The sequence below is a fragment of the Oryx dammah genome, unplaced genomic scaffold (genome assembly GCF_014754425.2).
Source record: "Oryx dammah isolate SB20612 unplaced genomic scaffold, SCBI_Odam_1.1 HiC_scaffold_3, whole genome shotgun sequence".
Taxonomy (NCBI): domain Eukaryota; kingdom Metazoa; phylum Chordata; class Mammalia; order Artiodactyla; family Bovidae; genus Oryx; species Oryx dammah.
In genome coordinates, this window is record NW_024070187.1 from 5,700,302 (window position 1) to 5,727,637 (window position 27,336).

The following is a 27,336-nucleotide window of genomic DNA, read 5'->3' on the forward strand; positions in this document are numbered from 1 at the left end:
TGTTGAAAGGAGCAATAGATGGTAGAAAAAGGAAAGACTTTTTATTAACACGAGGAGGACATGGGGTACATGTTTTGCTGGGCTCTATGAAATTTGGAGAATCAGTCTTTTGGTGTTTTACTGTCTTAATGTCACCTTGGACAAACACTGCACCTTTGCTCAGGTTTTTATCTGTTGTCTTTATCAGTGCTGTTTTAAAAATATCATTCATCTAGGTATTGAGGCACATGTGAGTATTATATTTTCCTGGTCTAATAGTCTCTTGAAAGAACTTGCCTGTTTTTTTGAAAGAATATATTAATTATATTTAACTTATCATCCCTTAAATTAACCTCTCCATCTAAATCTATAAAATTATTAGTAAGAGAAATAATTCGTTACCACAAAGGATGGAAAATTCATCACTGGAAGTCCTTATTCCATAAAGTGGCCTAATGATTAATATCTTGTTGTAATGCTAAGGAAACAAAATTAAATACAGGAAAGAGCTGGTACTTATGGTGTACATGGTAGGTTTTAAAGCCTGTGAACAAGATTTCTGGTCAGTTTGCTAGACAGAACAAATGCAGAACACCCCCCCTACCCCATCCCTATTCTGCAAACAAGTGGAGGATAAAATTTCACCAAAAGCAATTTTTAAAATATAAGTTTATTTATTTTAATTGGAGGTTAATTACTTTACAATATCGTATTGGTTTTAAAGTCATCCAGTTTTACTGGTAGCACTATATATTAGACCCCAGACTTTTTTTTTTTATCTCTTTATTTTTTTATTATTTTTTTAAATTAATTAATTTATTTTTTATTTTACTTTACAATTCTGTATTGGTTTTGCCATACATTGACATGAATCCACCACGGGTGTACATGCGTTCCCAAACATGAACCCCCCTCCCACCCCCCTCCCCACAACATATCTCTGGGTCATCCCCGTGTACCAGCCCCAAGCGTGTCGTATCCTGCATCAGACATAGACTGGCGATTCGATTCTTACATGATATTATACATGTTTCAATGCCATTCTCCCAAACCATCTCATCCTCTCCCTCTGAGTCCAAAAGTCCGCTATACACATCTGTGTCTTTTTTGCTGTCCTGCATACAGGGTCATCATTGCCATCTTTCTAAATTCCATATATATATGTTAGTATACTGTATTGGTGTTTTTCTTTCTGGCTTACTTCACTCTGTATAATCGGCTCCACCCCAGACTTTAAAGAGGCTCCCATCAGTTGTATTTAAGTGAATGTGTCTGGCTGCAATCCTGATGTTTTGACCTTAGACGAAAGCTTTTGTAAGCATTTAGTCATCGAGATTGGAGCCTTGAGAAGTCTGTTAGCCAAGAACTGACGAGTGTAAAATAGGTACGGGATAATTGAATGATTCTGCTTTTTAAAAGTCAACATCCTTGTACACTGTCATGGGGTGGGGAAGAAATGTGTTGAGAAGAACAGAAAACCGCATCAGACAAGAATATCTTCCTTGCTCTACTGTGTGAGAGAGGAATTTTGTTTCCATTTCTTAAAGCTAAGGGACTAGGGTGAGCTAAGAAAAAAGGATGAACTGTCCACACAAAACTAAGGACTTTATTCCTCAGATATAATCATTTAGAGAATAATAGCTTTTTCCACTAATTAAATTGCAGAAAGAAGGAAAGAGTGGAACTTTTAGTAATAAAGAGGAAGCAAAAGTAAGTTGAAGGTCTTTATAAAACTGAGGTAATATGGAAACTAAGTTGGAACTAAATGGGTAAGTAAAATATACTTTAAGCAGAAAGATGAGAAGGTTCTTAGGAGTCTTGGTAAGTGTTTTGTGGAAATGTAAGGCACATTTCCAGAGTTTAGCTCAGTCTTCTTAAGATGTAGTTATCTTTCAAACACCTTCTGATTTGAAATCAGGCTCAGTCTGTTAATTTCTTGTTTGATTTTTCAATAAAACTTCTTTCCCCCTAAATAAGTCTGTTGATGGTAAGATAATTTTCAAGTTCAGAAATTTCCAAAGAAGTTAGACAACATTCCTACATGAGGAATTATTTTTACCCTAATTGGTTCTCCTGTATTTTAAATTCTGTGACTGGGCCGTTTGTCGTGTTTCATTTGCAATAAAATAACATTTAGCCCATTTGAAATATTATAGTTAAAACCAATGTAAAATGTTCATTTTGTCATATATTTTATTGCAATGTAATATAAATTGTGTTTATTTTTTATCAAAAAGCCATGAAAATTATTCACAATAAAAGTGATTGCTAATAAATTTCTTTCACAGAGCAGCATGGAATTCCAAAATAAAATATAGTCTGGGACTCAAGAAATTAGAAACATTTGAACACTTATGAGGAAAAAAAATATTACAAAATGCTAAGGAACTAGTTTAAATGCTGAGGGATTTGTTTTAACTTTGTAGCTATTGTTTTAATTTTATAGCTTATTGTTATTTTAAAGCACATGTAGAAATTCTTCTGTAAATATGCTTTGGTGAATTTATACCAATAATTTCTGTCAATGAAATTATCAATGTTCTCTTCTTATACTAGGTTGTTGGCGTTGCCCAGGCTATCAACAAGAAATCAGGAAATGGTGGGACATTCACTGAAAAAGATGAAAAGGTACCAAAACTTGTGCCTGGTATGATCTCAATTTAGGAAGATGCTTTCTCTTTAGAGTGTATAGACCTTTGGAATAAGCAGTTGTCAAAACTGTTGATCACAAAAGCAGTATGGTTTGAAAGGATCTGAAATGTTCAGAGGGGTCTCTTTCCTCTGGCTAAATCACTACTGACCTGTGGTCTTCAGTCAACAGAACCTGCGCCCCCAGCCTGACCCCTGCCTCGCCACGCCCTCAAGCCTGCCTCAGGGCCCTGTGCATGCTGGGGCTATCCAGAGAGTGACGTGATATTTTAACTCTCCCGTTTACTTTTCATCACTGCTATAAAGAAATTCAACGTTAAGTTTAAAAAAAAAAAACCCTAAAGCACTGCTCCAAGTTCAGCACTCCAGGACCGCTAAAAATTGGAATTGCCTCCTGGTGAAGCAAATTTCAGAATATTTTATAAGCTTTGCACACAGACGATGGGGCGCCAAGGTGTGAATTCAGGCTGGATGATGTGAATTTAGCTTCAGAAAGAGCGGCATTCAGCATTAGTTTATCACCTTTCTCGTCCAGCTCTGAAGGGATAGTTTCCTTGCACCACATCAACGTGTTTTCCGTTTAAGGATGGAAGCGCTTAAACCTGTGTATAACTTCATTCTGTCAGTAGGCTTTATTATTTCTCTTCCTGGATATGTAATTATATGTATATCATGGAGCCCTCTGAATTCTTCCTCTTTAAGCCCACTGCTGTTTCTGTCCCTCCACTGAAAATTAGTAGGAACTTTTGGAAGACATTCCAATAAGAGAGTTATTTTTGTCTCCTGCTGTAGGCTGTATTGGCACTGGTGTTGGTCCCCATGTCTTAATTGCTTGGGAGCATAGCAAGTACCTTTTTAAATGTGTAGTAGTCATCTAGTCTCCTATTCTGTTAATGACATCTGAGAATATTTGGTGGGAAACATGGTCCTAGATTGGCTGTTTATTCCATTATTCGTCTATAATCCATTCAGGTAAACCCCTCTTGAAAGATTGTCATTCTTAGTCTGTATCATCTCTTGGCAGAATAAATTCATGATTGTGAATAAAATATGCCACTTCTTTTAATCAATAATTAGTGTAACTGTGAACACATCACCTTGGTATAGTATTGTGAGGGTGATAGGCCCGTGTTTAAAAGAATATATTTAATATTTGCAATTTAGTATGGGACTGCTGTTGCCAGTATTCTCCTATCAAGTATGTGAGCTTTCAGTTTGCCCCAGTAATAAGGTACGTACTATTTTTATAGTCTTAGCTTAAATCCAAGTCTTAATATCATTTGGAGACTACACCAACTTTTGCATAAAGTGAATTTCACTATCAAATCCTATAAAGAGATCTGTCTCCTCTCTTTATCCTTGCTTATTTTATAACTATTTTATGATGTTGCTACTGCTGCTGCTGCTGCTAAGTCACTTCAGTTGTGTCCGACTCTGTGCGACCCCATAGATGGCAACCCACCAGGCCCCCCGCCCCGTTCCTGGGATTCTCCAGGCAAGAACACTGGAGTGGGTTGCCATTTCCTTCTCCAATACATGAAAGTGAAAAGTGAAAGTTAAGTCGCTCAGTTGTGTCTGACCCTCAGCAACCCCATGGACTGCAGCCTTCCAGGCTCCTCCGTCCATGGGATTTTCCAGACAAGAGCACTGGAGTGGGATGCCATTGCCTTCTCCATTTATGATGTTAGGCAACTTTATTAACACTTGTCACCTACTGATTGTATCATTTAGCTAACACTTGCTTTGCATCAGTTTCTAATTTTATGCAGAATAAACATCTACTCTGTTTATTTGATGCTGTTGGTTTTTTAATGTTTATTTGAACTATAAATATTTTTGGATGCTGTTCGTGTTTCCAGCAATATAACAAGACAGGTTTATTGACAGTTCTTACTTGGCTGTTGTCTGTTTTCTAGGACTTTGCTGCTTACTTGGCATTTTGTGGAATTGTTCTTCATAATGCTCAACTCTATGAGACTTCACTGCTGGAGAACAAGAGAAATCAGGCAAGTCTGATTATAAAGAGAGAGTATAGAAATTCTTTTTAAGAAAATGGTTAAATTTATATATATATATATCACAGATTCAGTTTCTAAATATTTTAACTGTTTCTACTATTTGTTCTAATAGATATTTTTTCCATTTTGTATTTTTCTGTGAGCTATTGCTTTATCACTGTTAACAGATAAAGATTTACTTTTAACTTTATACCACCCTTTGTCATCCTGGTACCAGTATTTTGATGTCACTGTTTTAAGTTATTGAATGAATTGCACTTGTAATATTAAGGATTTAGTTCTTATTTTATCACTTAGAGATGTCATCTCTTGATTTTTGCTTTATAAGATAAGGATCTTAACATCCCTCATCTCTCCTTCCCAATTACTACTCCTTACCTCTGCTTTTCTTATCTGGACTTTTTCTTTTATGTTGCCCACACTGATAACATGTACACAGATGGTCTTCAATTTACACTGGTTATTTAGACATACATTTTCAACTTTGTGATGGTGCAAAAGCTATTCACATTCAGTGGAAACCATATTTCATATTTTGAATATTGGTCTTCCTGGGATAGTGACACATGCTCATGACTCTGGGCGGCGGCAGTAGCCAAAGCTCCTCGCAGCCACACCATCACGAGGGTAAGCAACTTCCAACCATTCTGTTTCCCACACAGCCATTCCAGTTTTCACTTTTAGTACAGTATTCCGTAAATTCATTAGATATTCAATACTTTATTATAAAATAGGCTTTGTGTTAGATGATTATGCTCAGCTGTGGGCGAATGTAAGTGTTCTGAGCATGTTTAAGGTAGGCTAGGCTAAGTTGTGATGTTCAGGTGGTTGGGTATATTAAACAGATTTTTGACTTGCAGTATTTTTAACTTACAATGGATTTATCAAGATGTGACTCCATCGTAAATTGAGGAAGAACTGTATTGTTTTACTACCATGATTAACTTTTCTAAAGCTTTGTCTGGATTAATTCCAAAGTTGCAATTTAAAATAAAATATTTATAAGTATTGTGATATAAATATTGCTCATATTACCTTTGTTATATAACTTAGTTTTTCCTGTTGATTCTGAAATTTATTCCTTTTTCCTTGAACTGTTTGCACTGGTGTAGCCTCATGTTATTACCTTCCCCCCACAAACTCTCCATTATTTAGGCATTCTCTGGAGTTCTTTTTCATGTAGAATCTCCAGATTGAGGTTCTCTTTCTTTTTCTTTTCAACCAAACCTATTTCTCCTCGTGCCTGCTGTGCAGGGTTCATGGTAGAACCCTACCTCACTGCTTTCTTAGGAAGACTCCATTAGTTATCCACTGGATCCCAGAGCTCCTCCTTTCTCACTTTACTCCCTTGTTCTGCTGTAGCACATTCTTAATTAACTACTTGCAACAGGTATTGTGATGTGAGCGCCTTACATGTATAAAAATATTTATTATACCATCCTGCCAGTTTGGCTGGGTATAAAATTCTGCATTGAAAAAATGTTTCTCAGAATTTAAAGATTATGCTTTGTCTTCTGCCAGCATTGATATTGTTCTGATTCCTGGAGTTCTTTTTTATCTATAAGCTTTTGGGATTGTTTCTTTGTCGTTGCTCTTGTAACTGAATTTCACAATATGATTCTTGTTTTCATTCATCATGCTTGTACCTGGTCATTCCTTTCAGTCTGGAGATGTAAGCCCTTAGATTTTATGTATTTCTTTTTCATTATTTCTTTGATAATTCATCCCCCCGCCCTTTAATGTCTCTTTTTAGAACTTGTGTTAATAAGACAGTGGACTTTCCATGGCTTTCAACTGCAGCATCTTCCTAACATCTCCCTGCTCCAGTCTCACCACTCATTAATCCAGTCTTCATTTTATGAAAATGAGGTGATCTTGTCCCTTCTCTACCGCAATCCATCACAGTCCAAACTGCTTCAAAAGACAGACAGGGCTTTTGGGATTCTCTCTCTGTTTACCTCTGCAATATCATCTGCTTAGTTTTCCCCTTTACACTCTCTATTCTTAAAAAAGTTTGATCAAAACATACAATATGCCACTTTCTCTCAATGCAGTTCTTTTTGACTGTGATATTTTCCTTCCTAACTTCAGCAACTATTCTTCAATAACTATTCTAACTTCAATAATTATTGCTAACTGAATAATTCCTGCTCATCTTTCAGACCTTCCCTGGCATAGTATTGCTTTCAGTAAATCTTAAATAATAACCCTTTCTCTCCCCTCCATGCACAGATACTCCTATGAGACTAGATGAAATTCTCTGGAGTTAAAGGAAAGAGAAATTATCAGGAAAAACATGAAAGGAACTCTGAAAATTTTGTTTATTTAGGAAAACATTTATTTTGTGAAAATGTTGGCAGTGTTGGTAAATGTTGATCTCAGAAGTTTGGATCAACAAAAACAATAGTGTGTTTTACGTATTAGACACTGTTCAATGTTAACTTATTTAGTCTTCACAACAGCCCCATAATTTTGGTACTGTTATTCTCATTTTCAAGAAACTAGATCACAAAGCCCACAGGAGGAGAAACCAGAATTAAAAACTCTTGGCTCTGACTTCAGAGTCTGATCGTAACCACTATACTAATTGTACTAACAATCAATAGGGAAGTTTTCTTTTTAAACTTGGTTGTAATTTGTTAGATTATATGTAAACCACTTAGAACCCATATAAGTCATTGTATTGCTTTAATAATTACTAAATCAGAACTCTTAATTTTTTTGTCTAGGTGCTGCTTGACCTTGCTAGCTTAATTTTTGAAGAACAACAATCATTAGAAGTAATTCTAAAGAAAATAGCTGCCACTATTATCTCTTTCATGCAGGTGCAGAAATGCACCATTTTCATAGTGGATGAAGATTGCTCCGTGAGTACAGAGTATGACTTTTTTATTTTTAGAAAGACAGAAGCTTACGGTCCTTAAAGCATTGCTTTTAAACCTCATCTTGGCCTCAGAACTCTCTCTCACGTCCAACTGAACATGGTTGTTTATCTAAAGCTGATTAAAGAATGAGTTGTTTGGTTGAAAAGGGGTAGAGGTGAGGTTGGAGGATGCCCGGTGCACCCTCACCTTGTTGACCCTCTGCTGAGCAGTCACCATGGGAATCTCAGTGTGCTGCTTCCATCAAGGCTGCACTACCCTGCACTACCCTGATGGAACAATGCTTTGTCATTACAGCGTGCAGGCCTTTTTTGCCCAGAAATAGTGGTGCCCTCTTGCTGTAAGCAGGTAGACCTGTTCTGCTTGTTTATTCTGAGTGGAACAGGATTGTGTGGAAATTATAAGGCACGGCCCAATGGAGGCAGTGCTGTTAAAGGTACCTGTTAGTCCCAAATTCTTCACCCACCAGGGAAAGTTGCTTAATTATTCTAAGCTGTAGATTTCAAGCCGTTGATTTGCATGTAAAGAAGTAAGATCTGTGTGGAAAGAGGGAGTGTTCTCATAGAGCGCTGGTTACTTACAGGCCAGCTGACTTTGCTGTTAGCATCAGCACCTTTAGCCTAAGGCCATTTTCTATTATGCAGTTACTTTTCCTTCTTAACTGATGAATCACTGCTTTTGGTATATTTCTTTTTGATGTAGTTGTTTGTTTTCTTTTTCCTTTAGACCCAGAGAACATGCTCTTCATTGGTGGGTTAGGAAAGAAAATAGGGATTTTTACTTGCATAAAGTCCATTACAATCTGTATAGGATATTTGAATTGATTTTGGGGGGTGGGTGGAGAAATGGGCTACAGTCCATAGGACTGCAAAGAGACATGACTGAAGTGACTTAGCATGCATGCATGGGGGGAGAAAAATAATAGTTTTTTCTATTATTTTATTGAAAAATTTTATTATTTTTTATAAATCAAATATATTTTATTTATAAAATATATTTGATTTATAAAAAGATTTTTAATACTTATATTTTAAATTTTTAATTATTTTATTAGATAGGAAGACAGGACTGTGTGCTCTAGCATTATTTGAATCATTGTGTTTGTGTGTGTATAACTCTCATTAATAGGAAATCAAATGAGAATTCACTGTGCTGTAAGATAATCAGTATTCTCATGGAAATTATTTAAAATATTTTCAATCAATTATAAATTCCTTAATATAGAGATAATTATAAGATTGTAGCTATCCTTCTGAAGTTCAGGTCTGAATTTAATGCAGTGTGTCAGTTCTTCATTTTTGCTCTGTGACTGCTCTTTGTCATTTAATTTTTGAAAGTTACACACAAGTGCACTCCTTTTTTAGACCATTTAAATATCACTTTATTTAACATTCAGCTTATCCTTCTACCAGTTAACAGTTATCATGGCAGCAACTGACTGGTATCAGAGTTGCTTTAAAGTATAGCTCAGCAGTATGCCCATTAATCTGTTTTGCTCACTTTTTAAAAACTTAATTTGTTGGGGGTAGCAATTAAGTGACTTGATGTTCATTTATACTGTAATTATTTTTTGATAAAAAACATTTCAACACATGAGCAAAAATCTAAATGTGAACAAGAAAAAAATGTACTCATTTCTTCTGTTCCCACATTAAACTGATATCATTGTTTTATTTGTTTCCTTCCAATTTTTTATTCAGTTATAGTATGGGTGCAAATGTGTATGCTGCTTTTCAGTTTAACTTCAAAAGTACGTCTCTTTGTTGCTAAAATCTTCATAATTTAATAATCTCATAAATAGTATTGAATTGTGTCTTTTTTCCCCCCCAAAAAAAGACCCAAGAATAGCAGTGAATGTCTGCATAAAAGCTACAACTTGAGGATTTTTAATAAATACAGAGAAAATTTGAAGCTGACATGTTTATTAACAGCTGGCAGAAAAGCAAAAACAAATAGTACTCAAATAAGTATTTTTGTAGGTCAGTATCAGAAACAATAGGAGCATGGTTCTTAGTAATGGGAAGAAGGTTTGAGAGTGTCATGAAGTAAGTACTTGGTTCAGTTTTGTCTGAGAAAGTGAAAAAATACAGGAAGTGGGGTCTCAGTTCCACAGACTTGTATGTCTGTGTCTAGATAGTTTTCAGTGTATTCTCAAACATATTTCTCAGTATGTGTTGTTGCTCTGTTTCCAGGATTCTTTTTCTAGTGTGTTTCACATGGAGTGTGAGGAATTAGAAAAATCGTCAGATACTTTAACACGGTAAGGACTGCGGTCTCTCTGTTGTTTTCACAAATACATGATACTGATTACATAGCTATTTCACGACCTGTTTAAGACGCAGAAGCTGCAGTTGCTTTTTTCCTCCTACAAGTAACTTCATTTGCAAAAATACTTTACTATTTGACATTATAGTTCCAGGCTTTTTCCACTGCAGTTGACCTGTTGGAGAATTCTTTCACAGTGAATGGTGTCACAATTAGTATAGGCCTGGGTACAGTGTTTTCTGTGAGCTGATTCATTCAAGACCCACAGACATATATTTCAGATATATTTTTTCTTTGTACTTTGGACCCTCGGTGAAAATTTGATAGGCTTCTGAGTCTGTTCTGATTTGGAAACAGCCCTGGGATTTAACTGACCCCAGAAGGGTGCCTGCAGTCTCCATCACACCGATACACGTACACATGGCGAGAATCAGAAATCTACTGCAGTTCATTTCTTTTTCATGTTCTTTGTTATTTTAAAGTTTGTATTCATTTTTTGTTGGCTGGTACACAGAAAAAATAGAAAGTCAAGGTTATATGTATCAAGGTTATAGACGTCCAATTTTATATGTGCTTTCTGAAGAACTTTAAAAAGGATTTAGAGTAAACTAACGAATGTTCTTTCTCATATTTTTGTACCCTTAGCAAATTACTGGTGGTGTTTGCTTAAGCAATCGGATAATCCAAGGAATATAAGTCTGCCAGGGTCAAGCGTCAGGAATTCTTGGGCATAATGCCATTTGTATTTTTCACTATTTATTTCTTTCACTTATTTCACTCCCTAAAATAATTCATGTCAATTTATACTACCCCTTATTAGTGATAATTAAAAGCCGCATATGATCGTGGAAATAGAACATTATTTAACTTTACTATTGACATTAAAGTTCCAGAGTTTTTACTCTACAGTTGACCTATCAGAGAATTATTTCATGTTGGTGAATGATGTCACAGTAATATCTTCAGGAACCGAGTCCCTTGGTGGTAGTTCTTTAAAAACAACCTCTGTGCAAATCTATGGAACATTCTGTAAGATAACTGGCCTGAAGTGAAGTGAAGGGAAGTCGCTCAGTCATGTCCGACTCTTTGCAACCCCATGGACTGTAGCCCACCAAGCTCCTCCGTCCATGGGATTTTTCAGACAAGAGTACTGGAGTGGGGTGCCATTTCCTTCTCCAGAGGATCTTCCCAACCCAGGGATCAAACCCGGGTCTCCCGCAGTGTAGGCAGACGCTTTACCATCTGAGCCACCAGGGCATAACTGGCCTAGTCTCTTCAAAAAGTCAACAGTCATTGGATAAAATGGAGGGAGGGGCTGTCCTTGGACATAACAGCCAAATGCAGTACATGAACCTTGATTGGATCCTAGTTAAAAACAAATAGCTATCAAAGACATTTGTGAGGATAATTGAAACTCTGCATATGGACTGGATACTGGATATTGGTGTGGAATTATTGTTACCTTTTCTTTGGCATTACTAAGTGGTTAGTAGAAGAATGTTCTTATTTTTAGTAGATACGTGCTGGTTTATGTCAGGATAAAATGTTAGGATGTCTGCACCTTAGTTTAAAATAGTTCAGATGGGCCAGCTGGGGAGCGAGTAAGGTGTAGTGGGGTGGGTGGGTGATAAATTAGGAGGTTAGGACTAAGCCTGTATACACTGCTGAATATAAAACATAGTCAACAAGGACCTCCTGTATAACATAGGGAACTGTACTCAATATTTTGTAATAACCTATCGGGAAAGAATCTGAAAAAGGGAAAAGATTCAGTTATGTATGTGTATACATAACATATATGTGTTATACATGTATATATACATATATAACATATATACATATATGTACATTGTGTTGTACACCAGAAGCTAACATGACAGTAAATCAACTGTACTTCAATTAAAAAAAAAAATTTCCTTCAATTAAGAAAAAGATATTTTCAACAAAAAATATGGTTCAACCAAAAATAAACAAAACAGTAAATATATCTAAATATAATGTAAATATATCTAAATTTAGTATAAGTAAATGAATATATTTGCACATATGTAGATATAGCAAATGTGGCAAAATATTAAAAATTGTTGAATCTAAGAGTAGGATATTTATTTTGCTTTCAGCTTTCTTATGTATTTCAAAAGTTCACCATAAAAAATTGGAAGAAAATGTTTATAATAAAAAGCTGGAAATAAAATGAAAATCAAAAAAAAAAATGAAAATCATCTTTGTAGGTCATGTAAAACCAAACTGTCTGAGCTTGCAGCTGCAAGAACAAAATGCTTGAGTGTGCCACCTGGTTTTGTCCCAACCTTCCTCATTAGGACTGACCCCATGGATCAGTGTGGGGTCTGCAGAAGCTGTCTTCTGCCCTGTATACCCTTTCTTCTTCTCTTCCCTCTCAGGACATTTCCTGTCCTTTTCTGTGTTCCCCAGCAGGATGGAGAAACTGTTGACTCTAGCGGTTTAAAGTTGTTACTTTGTTAAGTGATTGTATTTAAATCAAAAAATTATATTAAGAGTATTATTTTACCAATATGATACAATGAAAGACTTTTTCTTCTATTAAAAGTATTTCAGGAAGCCACAAAGGAGCAGATGTAACATGGAGACAGATAGGGAATGTGTTTGACTTGCGGGGTACCCCTGACCTAGGCTGTAACTCCTGACCTGGCTGTGGAATGGGTAGTCAGGGTACATAAACCATGGAATCTCTACCCCAGAGATGTTTCTGCTACCCTTGAATTTTTCTTTCATAAAATTATATCAGAATAGCCGACCTTTATTTCCCTTTTGGCCTTGTTAGTCATGAACTGAACTTTATTTCCCATCTCCACATCTGTTCTTTCCTAAGCTTCTGTGTGTGTATTTTCTAGCATATTTAACATTGCTTTAGTGGATTTTGAATCCTTTTTGAATCCGTGATAGTATGCACATGTCCCAGTGAGTATGTATGTATCTTTCTTAAGTGCTGGTATTGGGCTGTGCTGCCTAGGTCAGTTATGAAGTCTTATTCTTAGGAGGAACATTAATAGATACTATTTTTAATAGACACCATACATTTTTGTTGCTTTTTATAACGAACATTTTAGAAAGCTTTTAAACATTAAATATTTGATTATTTTACTTTTGGCTTACATAAATAATGATTACTATGTAGACAAATATATATATATATACATGTTTATTTATGAATTTATATATATCCAGAGGAGAATAGGAAAATGAGATGATATGCATATTAAATGTATAAAATGATGAGAATTTCCTAGCTGTCTAGTGGTTAGGATTCTGTGCTTTCACTGCTGGGGCCTGAGTTCCATCTCTGGTTGGGGAACTAAGATTGCGCAAGCTAAGAGGCACAGACAAAAAAGAAAAAAAAAATGTGTAAAATGAGGAATTATCTATATTTACCTTTAAATGTATTTGTGTGGCAGCATATTTCTGTGTACTTTTATGTATTCACGTTGGGATTTTTTATTATTAATTCAGACAAGTCCTCTAATTCTTCTGATAGCTGAACAAGCCCAGTGACTTGGTGTAATAGTGACCTCTACTGGTGAATATGCATTAAAAAAACTAAAATCTTACTAGATGGTGACTGCAGCCATGAAATTAAAAGACGCTTACTCCTTGGAAGAAAAGTTATGACCAACCTAGATAGCATATTCAAAAGCAGAGACATTACTTTGCCGACTAAGGTCCGTCTCGTCAAGGCTATGGTTTTTCCTGTGGTCATGTATGGATGTGAGAGTTGGACTGTGAAGAAGGCTGAGTGCCGAAGAATTGATGCTTTTGAACTGTGGTGCTGGAGAAGACTCTTGCGAGTCCCTTGGACTGCAAGGAGATCCAACCAGTCCATTCTGAAGGAGATCAGCCCTGGGATTTCTTTGGAAGGAATGATGCTATAACTGAAACTCCAGTACTTTGGCCACCTCACGCGAAGAGTTGACTCATTGGAAAAGACTCTGATGCTGGGAGGGATTGGGGGCAGGAGGAGAAGGGGACGACAGAGGATGAGATGGCTGGATGGCATCACTGACTCGATGGACATGAGTCTGAGTGAACTCCAGGAGATGGTGATGGACAGGGAGGCCTGGCACGCTGTGATTCATGGGGTCGCAAAGAGTCGGACACGACTGAGCGACTGAACTGAACTGAACTCTATACTTGATTTGTTTCTAATGAATATCACATTCCCTCTCTGTAAAAGCAAATATATCTTTCCACTTTTAAAAATTATTCCAAGACAGTCTTAGTGTAAAGATTTTTTAATAAAGGATAAATATCAGTATGGTTACCTTAAAAGAGACTAATTTACATGGACCATTTTAACTGATTCATTAACCGAGTTTACAGTAATGAAAATTTATCCAACACCAGTGCCTTACATTAGCTAATAGTTAGCTTTTAATCTAATGATGCAGTACAAGACCTCATAGTGATGTATGTTTTTATTTTAATAAAAATTAGATATCAGGCTTCATTTTGTGAAAACTAAAATGGTGCTAAAGTTACTAAAATAGTAACTTTAGCTTTGTAAAAGGACTAGCTGAAACTGACCCTTGGCCAGCAGATTCTTCATTACATTTCTGAAATTTCTTATTGATAGAATTTAGGCCTTTCCAGTTTTCATTATTAAACACTTTGTCAATGCCAACATCTTTCATGAGATGAAATGCCTGGCAGTTTGGTGATGTTAGCGGTAAGCAAATCATTCTTTTTAGACAGTTATATGTCAGTGGGAAAGTATGGCTCACTTAGTACTCTTCTAACCAACCAGCTGATTAACTTTTAAAAGATAAAATAATTTATTGAAAACAGTTTTGAAATTTTAAGTATAAAAATAAAGAATAGTGAAGGTGAACATTATACATAATTATTAGAATTGTATTATCAATGGGATCTAACACAGTAAGTTCTTGGGGTTTGTAGAATTTGAGAAGTGAAGGTCATTTCCAGATGGTGGGAGGTTTCAGAGTTTCCTGTGCTTCAATTTAGAGAGCCACCTAATTAGAAGGAAAAGTGAATGTGATGTTATACTGTTTCTGTAAGCTCGTAATTTTAAGAAATAGATGTTTTAGTGCTATAATTCCATATTAGTTAACTTCATGTTAATTTTGTGCTGTGCTTAGTCTAAACTCAGTCGTGTCCGAGTCTTTGCAACCCTATGGACTGTAGCCCGCCAGGCTCCTCTGTCCATGGGATTCTCCAGGCAAGAATACTGGAGTGGGTTGCCATGCTTTCCTCCAGGGGATCTTCCCGACCCAGGGATCAAACCCAGGTCTCCCGCATTGCAGGTGGATTCATTACTGTCTGAGCTACCAGGCAAGCCCCATGTTAATTTTAAATGTATATTTTATCACATAATGACAAATACATGGAATTAATCCTTTAAGCTCATGTTCTTGGAATATATATACTACTTGTTAATTATAATTATATTGGGAAACATAGCTAAATGCAGGAACACGTACTATTTTTAAAATAGTAAAAAGATTTGTACTCCTTTAAAAAATGATAGACACAGAGTATGAGAGTGTAGACTCTGAAATTGGATTGCTTAAGTATTTGGGCTAATCGGCTCCCTCTGTTGAAATCATGATAATAACAAAAGTCCTGTGTCATCATCATCATTGTAAAAGACATTTGGACAAAGGTACCCTTTCCAGTGTACTCCTTTCTCTTTGTAGATGCTTTTTCATTTTTCTTATCTTTACTGTAGCGTCTTTTATTTTCCCGAGACTTCCGTTTTCCATGAAATATTTATTGTTTTAAAATAGTTTTGTTAACCGAAATCCTGCACTTATCTCATAACCTTTTCTTGGGATTCTCCCCAGGTAATTATGTATGAAGTATTAAGAAGCCAGGAGTATCTTGGGTCTAATGTGTCTAACATTTTTCATGCCTTCCCAGATTATCAGTCTAGGCTCAGAAGTGTTCAGTCTGAAGTTCATCTATTCGTCTGTTACCATGGTCGTTTCCCTTTCATTCTTTTTCCGTTGTATATAGTACTGGATATATAGTCATTACCTGACGTGGCCAATTACACTTAATCTAAAGTATAGGTTCATCAAAGAACTGAAAGTCACTCAGTCGTGTCTGACTCATTGCGACCCCATGGACTATAGAGTCCATGGAATTCTCCAGGCCAGAATACTGGAATGCGTAGCCATTCTCTTCTCCAGGGGCTATTCCCAATCCAGGGATTGAACCCAGGTCTTGATCTCGGTTCTCAAACCCAGGAGAAGAGAATGGCTACCGACTCTAGTATTCTGGCCACATCAGAGAAAGGAAAGACAAAAATATCTCAGGAATGAGGCCTCAACTTGAGGAGCCTTTGTGGTATCACTAATGATCAAGAACACCATTTGAGACCACCGTCCTAGAAGCAGTTTGCGCAGGCTGAGTGAGAGGATGGGAGATAGGAAAAGATTGGAAACTTGAGAACTCAGAGCAAGTAGACAGTTTTCCTGAGACACCACTTAATTTTGAAATGTTTCCCTCTATTCAGTTCGGGCAGTTCAGTCGCTTAGTTGTGTCTGACCCTTTGCGACCCCATGGACTGCAGCATGCCAGGCTTCCCTGTCCTTCACCAACTCCCGAAGCCTGCTCAAGCTCATGTCCATCGAGTTGGTGACACCATCCAACCATCTCATCCTCTGTCATCCCTTTCTCCTCTTGCCTTCAATCTTTCCCAACATCAAATGAGTCTTTTCAAATGATGCATCAGGTGGCCAAAGTATTGAAGTTTCAGCTTCATCATCAGTCCTTCCAATGAATATTCAGGACTGATTTCCTTTAGGATGGACTGGTTGGATCTCCTTGCAGTCCAAGGGACTCTCAAGAGTCTTCTCCAACACCACAGTTCAAAAGAATCAATTCTTCGGCACTCAGCTTTCTTTATAGTCCAACTCTCACATCCATACATGACTACTGGAAAAACCATAGCTTTGACCAGATGGACCTTTGCTGGCAAAGTAATGTCTCTGCTTTTTAATATGCTGTCAAGTTGGTCATAGCTTTTCTTCTAAGGAGCAAGCATCTTTTAATTTCATGGCTGCAGTCACCATCTGCAGTGATTTTGGAGCCCAAGAAAATAAAGTCAGCCACTGTTTCCACTGTTTCCCCATCTGTTTCCCATGAAGTGATGGGACCAGATGCCATGATCTTTGTTTTCTGAATGTTGAGCTTTAAGCCAACTTTTTCACTCTCCTCTTTCATTTTCATCAAGAGGCTTTTTAGTTCTTCTTCGCTTTCTGCCATAAGGGTAGTGTCATCTGCGTGTCTGAGGTTATTGTTATTTTTCCTGGCAATCTTGATTCCAGCTTGTGCTTCCTCCAGCCCAGCGTTTCTCATGATGTACTCTGAATATAAGTTAAATAATCAGGGTGGCAATATACAGCCTTGAGGTACTCCTTTTCCTATTTGGAACCAGTCTGTTGTTCCATGTCCAGTTCTAACTGTTGCCTCTTGACCTGCATACAGATTTCTCAAGAGGCAGGTCAGGTGGTCTGGTATTCGCATCTCTTTTCCACAGTTTGTTGTGATCTACACAGTCAAAGGCTTTGACATAGTCAATAAAGCAGAAGTAGATGCTTTTTCTGGAACTCTCTTGCTTTTTCAGTGATCCAGCGGATGTTGACAATTTGATCTCTGGTTCCTCTGCCTTTTCTAAATCCAGCTTGAACATCTGAAAGTTCATGGTTCATGTACTATTGAAGCCTGTCTTGGAGAATTTTGAGCATTCCTTTGCTAGCGTGTGAGATGAGTGCAATTGTGTGGTAGTTTGAACATTCTTTGGCATTGCCTTTCTTTGGCATTGGAATGAAAACTGACCTTTTCCAGTCCTGTGGCTGCTGCAGATTTTTTCAAACTTGCTAGCATATTGAGTGCAGCACTTTAATAGCGTCATCTTTCAGGATTTGAAATAGCTCAACTGGAATTCCATCACCTTCACTAGCTTTGTTTGTAGTGATGCTTCCTAAGGCCCACTTGAGGATGTCTGGCTCTAGGCTCTAGATAACCATCGTGGTTATCTGGGTCATTAAGATATTTTTTGTATAGTTCTTCCCACTATTAGGCTTTCCTATTTCTTCAGATAGTGATCTTACAGTTACTGTAGGCACAGCCTTTCAGAAATTTATGGAGTAAATTTCCATAATCTGACCATCTTTGTCAAGTTTATTCCCATCACCAGTGAGTGTAGGAAGTTTCCTAATGAAAAGACATATTCTATTCTGTTTTCCCAGCTCTGGCACTGGCATTATACTTACAAACCCTCTGACATCAGGTTAACCTTTTATGTTCTACCTGTTAAGCAAGAAACTGAAAAAAGAGTTGGGAAAATATTGTAAGTTCAGAAGCATTGTTTTTAATTTAAATGCATGTCTTAAAGTACCGAAAAGCAGAAAAATGAAGAGAGAAAAACTTAATAAAATTCTAGACCTGCTCGATTTTTCCCTTGGTCTAAAATGTGTAAAAGATTATTCTGTTGGTATGAGTAGACAAATAAGGAAATAAAAACAGACACTTGACTTTAGTCATTCTATAATCTGATGAGAAAGTAAGTCATAGAGGAAAATTCATAGGGATTTCACATTAAATGGCACAAAAATCAACATGACCATTAAGAGTGTTAATAAGATTATTTAATGACATTTTAAACTTGTTTTCAATAGCTGAAAAATTGTGAGCTTTGTTTTTTCAAAAAATTTCAATTATAGTAACTACTAAAGTTGTGCATCATCAAATATGTTTAAAGCTTCATTTTCTAATTAAGTTGTACACTTTGCTCCATAATTTCAGACTGCTGTGTTTCTCTTATAACCTTCTATATGCTGTTTTACCTGTGTTTTTTCACTGCATGGAAAGAACTCACCTCTGTTCTTTCCACAGGGAACGTGATGCAAACAGAATCAATTACATGTATGCTCAGTATGTCAAAAATACTATGGAACCACTTAATATCCCAGATGTCAGTAAGGACAAAAGATTTCCCTGGACAGTAAGTAACGTGGTTTTAGACTTGGAGCTTGACGGCTGTTTTCCTATCGGACCTGCTCTGTACTACTCTTAACTGAAGGACTGGCTCCAGAATTGGCTCTTTGGAAGTGATCTGTGTTTGCCCTGATCTGAGGAAGGGAAATAAAACAGCTAAGAACATCTGTTCAGAGGTGGTCAGCTATACTTAGGTATTTTTCTCTGTACTTTTGTCAGTTTTGAAAACATGAAATATCATTAACTTTGAGGTAGTTTTACTATTACCTACTTAATATCAGTTGACACTCTTTAGATAGTATTGCTAGAGTTCCTGAGTTTGTCTTCAAAAATTAAGTTCCATATGGCTTGAGTGTCTGTAACGGGTCATCTACCACAGTGAACACCTCGTGAAAAAAAAAATGAGTTATTTGTTTTTCTTGAGAGCAAACATACAAGGGTCAGTTTCTCAGACATTGAAAACTTTAGATTCTAGTATTTTCTCTCATCTGACTTAAGAAAAGCTTTGCAGTTGGAGGCAGCTGCCTTGACTTTGTTATTTTCATATCTAGGAAACCTTTTTAAGACTGTAGCAATATAGACAATAGAAACAGTGGTAAAACTAAAGAAAGAGACATTTGTAACGTGTAGAATCCTTGGTAGTGTAAAGATTCTGATTTCTACCCTTCTTATTAAGTTGCTTGAGACATCTACTACACAGGGATAGTTGGAACTCAGTAAATATTTTGCTTAGTACTACTGTAAGCTGCTTAAGAAACTTTAACATGGAAAATAAAAGAAATATAGGTAAATAAAATGGAAAATAAAAAATTAAACATAGGATATTTGTTATTTTTAGTAAAGACTGATTGTTTTTTATTGCATTTATATGAACTTCATTATAATTTGTGCATTTTTTACACTCTGATGTTATCTCCAGCTAATAAAAGATAAGCATATTAATAACTTCGTATGTCCAGTATAGTTTGTATAGCATCTAATGGGCAGACAATCTGTTCATAGTATTTAGCTGTTTTGCTTTTCGTTTCTTTGTTTAGAATGAAAACATGGGAAATATAAACCAGCAGTGCATTAGAAGTTTGCTTTGTACACCTATAAAAAATGGAAAGAAGAACAAAGTGATAGGTAAAGCCTTTTCATTGACCTCCACTCTGCACTTATTAAAGAAAAACATATATTCCCAGAAACTTCTTTCCAGTGTAAATTTAAAGACTAAAATACAGAAAAAAGATGAAAACTGGAATGATAAAAGAATTTTGAAATAATTTTACCTTGATAAATGTCAACAAACATTTGTTAAATATCTTGTTAAATATGATTACTTTTGTAATTATAATCCTGTTTCAACAGAGGTTTTGTTTAAAAGTGACATGTTGAAAGTTAGTAGACTGAGAGACATCAAACTGATAATGTCTATGGTTTTAGAGCCTCACGTCTTCATTTCTGATTCTCTTTTGTTGAATATGTGGTTTAGATTGTAGATTGTATGCATTGAACACTCCATGTTTTCAGCACCTGGGATAAGTCAGTGAATAAGTCAAAATCTGCCTCAGGGAGTTTACATTCTTATAATAAAGTTTAGTAAAACATGTCTACTGCAGGAATGGTGGAAGAAGGCATTCTCAGAAAAATGAGATGATGTTTCCCATTACTGACATATTTGTTTCTTGGCACTGCAGGTTATATTAAGAGTAGAAAAGGCAATTTATATGCCAATTATGGCTTCCTTGGTGGTTCAGATAGTGAAGAATCCACCTGCAATGCAGGAGACCTAGGTTCAATCCTTGGGTCAAGAAAATCCCCTGGAGAAGGGAATGGCAGCCCACTCCAGGATTCTTGCCTGGAGAATTCCATGGACAGAGGAGCCTGGCGGGCTCCAGTCCATAGGGTTACAACGAGTCGGACACAACTGAGTGACTAACACATGCGTGATTGATGCTGTAAAAATAGCCTGAACTGTTAAATATTCCCTCTAGAAATTGAAATAAAGGTTTAAACTTTTAAATAAAAACCCTAATGGTACAAGACTTAGCGCGAGACTTAGCTGTATAAATTTGCCTTAAAAAATCTGATTAGTTTCCAGGTTGAAAATCAGTTTCCAGAAAAAAAAAAATTCTTGTTAGTTCCAAGATTTGACTGTAATTTTATTAAAGAAGAGTGTCAGTCAGAAAGGTTGGGGAGGGAGGTATTGTTTATGAAAGTGGGGAGTGGGGAGACCAATACTAAAATTGCCTCTCCAGTTCTGTCCAGCAGTCTGGGAACCTTGGCCCCTTTCATGGAGATGGGTGTGGAAGGCTGTATTGGTGCACAGGCTCTTCTGACCGCTTGAGACCAGCACTTGGGTGGCCGTGCGTGCAGCAGGTGGTCCTGGCACCCCCCAGCGATCCAGTTCTCCTGCTCTGCGTCCTTGCTTAGAGACAGATATACTGACTTACACCTTTAAACAGCCCACCAGTCTGACCTCCCTTGTTCTGATTATTTACTTTCCAAGATACGTTAACTCGTGTGAAGAGAATGCATGGCTCGCTTTGCCAGTTGCTCCTTATCGTAGATCAGTCATCTGGACTTGAGGGCATGGGCTGAGTTACAGGTGCACTGCTCGCATTCCTGAGGCAGATCCATTTCTTGTTGGTACCCATTTCTTGATACTATTCTGGTTTCATAAGTCAGTCTGTGAGTTGAGGTACTGTTCTGCACCCCAAAGAGCAGGAGGTGTCCTCGGCATGGTAATCTGCTTTCCAAGCCTCCGGGGCTGGGCTCACTGGTGAATTGCCTCATCAGCCTCTGGGAAGACAGCCTGGCGACTCCCTGAAGGCTGTTCATCACTTGCACACCTCTCAGTTCTCAGAGAACAAAGGAGAAGCTAGTGAACTCATACATTAGCTCCTTCCAAGGGTATCACCGATCAGATCCCCAACAGAGACCAAAGAAAATTGACGGAGGTGCCCTACGGTATGACACTGAGTCAACGTTTAGTTAAAAGCTGATATCCTAGGGAGTTAGGTACAAACCACATGGCAGATGTTGTGCTTTTTGATAGAAGTGTAGAGCTTACAACAAGCTGCCTTTGACCTTTGAAAATGTGAAATGAATTCCAGAAGTGATGCACCATTTATTAATACTAATATGTTTTGATGAGAAGGAGGGCAGAGTGGCAGCTGGCCACATTAAGTCATGTCTGCTTTTTCTCAGCAGCATCTCTTTGGAATAATTGGGAATGGCTAAGGAAGTTATAATCAGGCTTTTTTACCACTTTACACAAGTGATAAATAAGAGTCATTTGGGAAAGCACAGAGATCCCTGGATAGGAATAGGACTCAGGATATCCACATGGTTCCACTCTCCGTTTAACCTTTTAAACAGTTATGGGCACTTATACAACTAAGTCACACCCTTCAGATCTGTTCAGAATCCACGTTCTGTGGTCCTGTCACCGTTTCAGACAAGTGAACAAGAAATGATCAGTACCAGCTAAAATAATCAGACTTCTGTTTGCATACATTTTGTGTCACTCTTATTTGATAACAAGAGTCAAAAGTAAGCAAATGTTGTTTTGGGGAAGGAAAAATTCCCTACCAGTTAAAAGAAAGAAAAATACCCTAGTGAGATTTCTGGTGGGGATTCAAGGTAATTCCAATAGGGAAAATTTTCAGTGTTCCCCACAGTTCTGTAAGTGTAACAAAACAGAGAATTTGAATTCTCAAGTGAAGTTTATATTCACAGATGTACCATGGAAAATAGCATGCTTGTAATAATTTTTCTTATATGTCACAGACCAGATTTTGCTATTATGTAATTCTAATACAAAATCCCTACAGAGTTACATGTGGAAAGACAGATGGGCCCATGTGTTTTTTGTAATCTTTCTTTCCTTCCTTTCTTTCCATTACTGACAATTAGATGAAACTGTAGACATTAGACGAGTGCAGGGCCTGTTGTATCATTAATGTTTGCTCAGTGGTCTGGCTGATCCAGAATGTTTCCAAGACTTTGTTTCCAGCACTATTAAGAGGCTCCTTTCCTCATGAAGCATTCATTTATTTTAACCAGTCATTTCCCCTATTTATTAGATTAAGTTTGTCTTTTTCTTATATTTACTAGAAATACTTATGCCTATTTTCCATGTCAGTTTCAGGGCATGTTTTGAAGAAATCAGTTCCATTCCCATCCAAAAAGAAAAGTTGTTGAGAACATTTCCACTTTAGATAACTTACATTTATATCTCTTTTTTTTAGTGAAAAAGTAATACAAATCATAGTGTTACACCACATGTTGACACAGTGAAGTATGAGAGAGATGTATTTCTTACTGAATGTATTTTCTAAACTCATACTGTCTAATTCTTTGCTCATCTGTGTGTGGCAGTATGATTCCAATGCATAAGTAAATGCTGTAAAATTATATAAATTTAAATTTTACTTCTACTTAATTTTATTTTTCATATTATATCATTTGGCAATCTGTTCCGTTGTTTGTAAAAATATTTGCTAGGATTTTCCTAATGCAAACATAATAACATTGTGCAGTGTCATACGTGGTACATATTGCCTATGTTGCTTAAGGTATCCAGTTTTTCCCAGTTAGAGAATTGTAAATTGTGTTTAATGAGAAGAAGCACCAGAAAATAAGACTGTAGGGACAGTAATAATTGGAAGAAAATGAGGAAAAAAAGAACTAGGGTATTATATCTTTAAATTATAAAAGTGAAAATCTACAGAATGAAAATAAACATAAGGATTATAGTTTCAAGAATTGATTGAAGACAGAAAAATAAGAGAAACTTCATAGTAGCTCTGGAAAACAGAGCTTACCTTTATTGGACCACCAACACTGAGGAATTTCTAGAAGATATTAACATGAAGTGTATACTGTTTGTAAGAAGATGCTGTACACAAAATGGGCAAAATTTGAATAGAGATAACAATATTAGTATCAGAGAGGGTAGATTTTAAGATAAAAGAGCATAATGTACAGAATCACTTTGCATTGAATAAGTTAAATTCACAGAGGGAAGTGTAATTGTCATAAATGCCTCTAATAAGGTAAATAACATCATTGACATATAAAAGTCAAAGCTATTAAAAATATAAAGAGAAGTGGACAAAATGGTAGTCATAGTGAGAGTCTTTAATACACTTTTCATAAAATGCTAAATAGGAAAAAAGGAAACATTAGAATTGATTAATATAAAAAATGAAATGATTTAATTGGCATACATTTACTTTTATATGTCATAATTTAACACAAATTCCTTTCAAATATCCATTAGAAATTTACAAATACACACATACAACATAAACTTAGTCATTTCTGGAAAGTAGAATTGAAAACCACTGTCATGGATCAAGTGCATTAAAACTAGAAATGCATAATAAAAGGATAAATTAGAAGGGAAAAGCTCACTTAGAAACTGGAAACATTCTCCCAAATGTCAAAGAAGAAATCAAAAGTCAAAATGAAAGTATAGTATTTCAGAAAATTAGTGGTCACCTCAATTTAATATAAAAATGCAAGGTATAAGGTCAAAAATGTACTTAGAGGGGATGTAGAGCTTTAAATGTTTTTCTATTTTAATCAGGAAATAATAAACTAAAGAGCTGCTTGATGAAAGAGGAGAGTGAAAAAGATAGCTTAAAGCTCAACATTCAGAAAACTAAGATCATGGCATCTGGTCCCGTCACTTCATGGGAAATAGATGGGGAAACAATGGCAGAATTTATTTTTCTGGGCTCCAAAATCACTGCAGATGGTGACTGCAGCCATGAAATTAAAAGAGGCTTACTCCTTGGAAGGAAAGTTATGACCAACATAGACAGCATATTAAAAAGCAGAGACATTACTTTGCCAACAAAGGTTCATCTTGTCAAAGCTATGGTTTTTCCAGTAGTCATGTATGGATGTGAGAGTTGGACTGTAAAGAAAGCTGAGTGTCGAAGAATTGGTGCTTTTGAACTGTGGTGTTGGAGAAGACTCTTGAGAGTCCCTTGGACTGCAAGGAGATCCAACCAGTCCATCCCAAAGGAAATCAGTCCTGAATATTCATTGGAAGGACTGATGTTGAAGCTGAAACTCCAATACTTTGGCCACCTGATGCGAAGAGCTGACTCATTTGAAAAGACCCTGATGCTGGGAAAGATTGAAGGCGGGAGGAGAAGGGGACAACAGAGGATAAATAAGATGGTTGGATGGCATCACCAACTTGATGGACATGAGTTTGAGTAGACTCCGGAGCTGGTGATGGCAGGGAGCCCTGGCGTGCTGCGGAAAATGGGGTCACAAAGAGTCGGACACAACTGAGCGACTGAACTGAATCAGGAAATAATGAAACTATTTCAGCTAGGTGTTCATCTCACTCCCAACACTGCCCCCAAAATAAATATATGAATAGGAAGAAAGCAAGCAGAGGAAAGAAATTGAAAAGAGAAATTTACGAAATGAAAAGGGATGGTAAAACGAGATGATGGGCAAACAGTAAACAAACATCCAACACAGATAATGAGGGAAATAAGAGGAACACAAATAGGAATGAGAAAAGAAACGTAATTATAGATGCAGAAAAAACATTAAAAGATGTTATATAATATACTGTACCAAAAAAGTGATACGTTTTGATGAAACAAACTCTATAAAAACTGGTAATAACCAATACTAAGGAGAGTTTAAAATTTCTCATGGAAGTAGTTGAAAAAGTTATATTTTTTAAGTCATTAAAAAAAAAAAAACACTATTACCCAAAGTAAATTCTTACCAAAGCAACCAGAGGACAGGAAAGGATGAAGTAAGGTGAAGTGTGGAAAAGGAAATAACAAAATAACTAACAATATGATATGATTGTTAAGTGGAAAAACCCAAGAGAATCAGCTGAAAGTAGCTATCTAAAACGAGAGTTGCAAAAGTGCCTGGCTTTCAAATTGTTAAAGGAAAATAGTTTGCTTACATGGCAAGACAAATTTGTTGGGAAATAATAATGGAAAAAAATCCCATTTACAACAGTAACAAGGAATAAACTTTGTCAGAAATAGGAACATCTATGTGAGGAAAACTATAAAACTGTACTAGATAACTTGAAAATCTTCAGTACATGAACTGACAAAACATTTCCTGATGATAAGAATTTTTTTTAAGATGTTACATTTTTGCAGATTAGGTTTTATTTCAATTTTAATACATGTCCTGATAAGGTTGTTTCTCAAAGGGGAAGGGAGTTCTTAACAAACATATAAAATATTCATCTGGAGGATAACATATAAAAAGAATTATTTATAAAATTCTTCTGGAAGGATAGTGTAAAATAATCAGAGTTGATGGATAGAGAATTGCCTTATCAGAAATTAAAATAATGCTGTATAAGTAACATAATTAAAAGTATTAAACGTGTGCTCGAAAAGATGGCAAAATTGATGGAACGCAATGGAAAGTCTAAATGCAGACCCAAGTCTGATATAATTTTTGTTGGTATGTAATAGATTATATTTCTGTTTCTAAGATTTTATTGGTTGAAAGACACCATTTTATGTACCTCAAAGAAAGAAAAACATGATTTCTGTTATACCATTACAAGCAATTGATGAGAATGCAAGCTGATTTCATAAAATTTAAATGTGAAAAAAGCACACTGTTGAAATAATATGAATTTATTATTTGAGGTGACAATTTAAATTATTAAAGGATGAATAACTAAGTTTCATAAGAATCCAGTAGCAATTTGGAGGGGGATTAAGTAGAATTAGAAGATTAAATGTGATAGAATGAATCTGTAAAAGTGCTAGAGGAAAATATTGGTTTACATGTAGTCTTAAAACAGGGAGCTTCTTTTAAAAGCAAGACACGATAGTTGAAAACTTAAAAGATGACTTACTTGAGAAATTAAATCTTTTCTGCAGCAAAAAACTTCCTAAATTAAGATAACTGGCAAATAAGTGAAAAAAAAATTTTTTTGCAAGGTTGGTCATAAGGGTCATAAGGGTATAAAAGGGCAGGTCTTGTGTGTCTATGTGTTAGTCACTCAGTCGTGTCTGACTCTGTGTGACCCCATGGACTGTAACCCGCCAGGCTCCTCTGTCCATGGTATTCTCCAGGCAAGAATACTGGAGTGGGTTGCCATTCCCTTCTCCAGGGGATTTTCCTGACCAAGGATCCAGCACAGGTCTCCCGCATTGCAGGCCAAATCTTTACTGTCGGAGCCACGAGTATTAACAGTTTTGGCATCTCGCCACGTTGTGTGAGAAAGAAGGCGTGAGACCACAAGCAGAATGTAAGCATTGACGCCCTGCTCTGCCACAAATCCAGAAGGAAAGCTGTGGTTGGTAAGAACATCTGACCTCTGGAATTATAGAAAAGGAAACCTCAGTGTGTGATTTGAGAAACTACCCAGTTCCCTTCAGCATAATTTCCAGAGGCCTTCAGTGCCAGCTAGCTCTCAGAGTTGCTGTTGTGAGCATGTAAAATAATGTCTGTACAAGTACTTTCTGAACTACTAATATTACGTAACACTGATATTTTATTATCTAGCTCTGCTACTTGTTGGTTTTCACCTAATATGTTTT

The 27,336-nt window shown here is 36.4% G+C and overlaps 1 protein-coding gene across 1 annotated transcript in view; it reads left to right on the plus strand.

The window, feature by feature from the left end:
* Window positions 1-27,336, plus strand: part of PDE5A (phosphodiesterase 5A) — an 87,570-nt gene that overhangs the window by 399 nt on the left and 59,835 nt on the right. Inside the window, exons 2-7 of the mRNA XM_040238374.1 lie at window positions 2,536-2,607; window positions 4,545-4,634; window positions 7,376-7,513; window positions 9,721-9,788; window positions 18,689-18,797; window positions 19,828-19,915. Coding sequence (XP_040094308.1) covers window positions 2,536-2,607; window positions 4,545-4,634; window positions 7,376-7,513; window positions 9,721-9,788; window positions 18,689-18,797; window positions 19,828-19,915 — 565 coding nt within the window. The remainder of the gene's footprint in view (window positions 1-2,535; window positions 2,608-4,544; window positions 4,635-7,375; window positions 7,514-9,720; window positions 9,789-18,688; window positions 18,798-19,827; window positions 19,916-27,336) is intronic.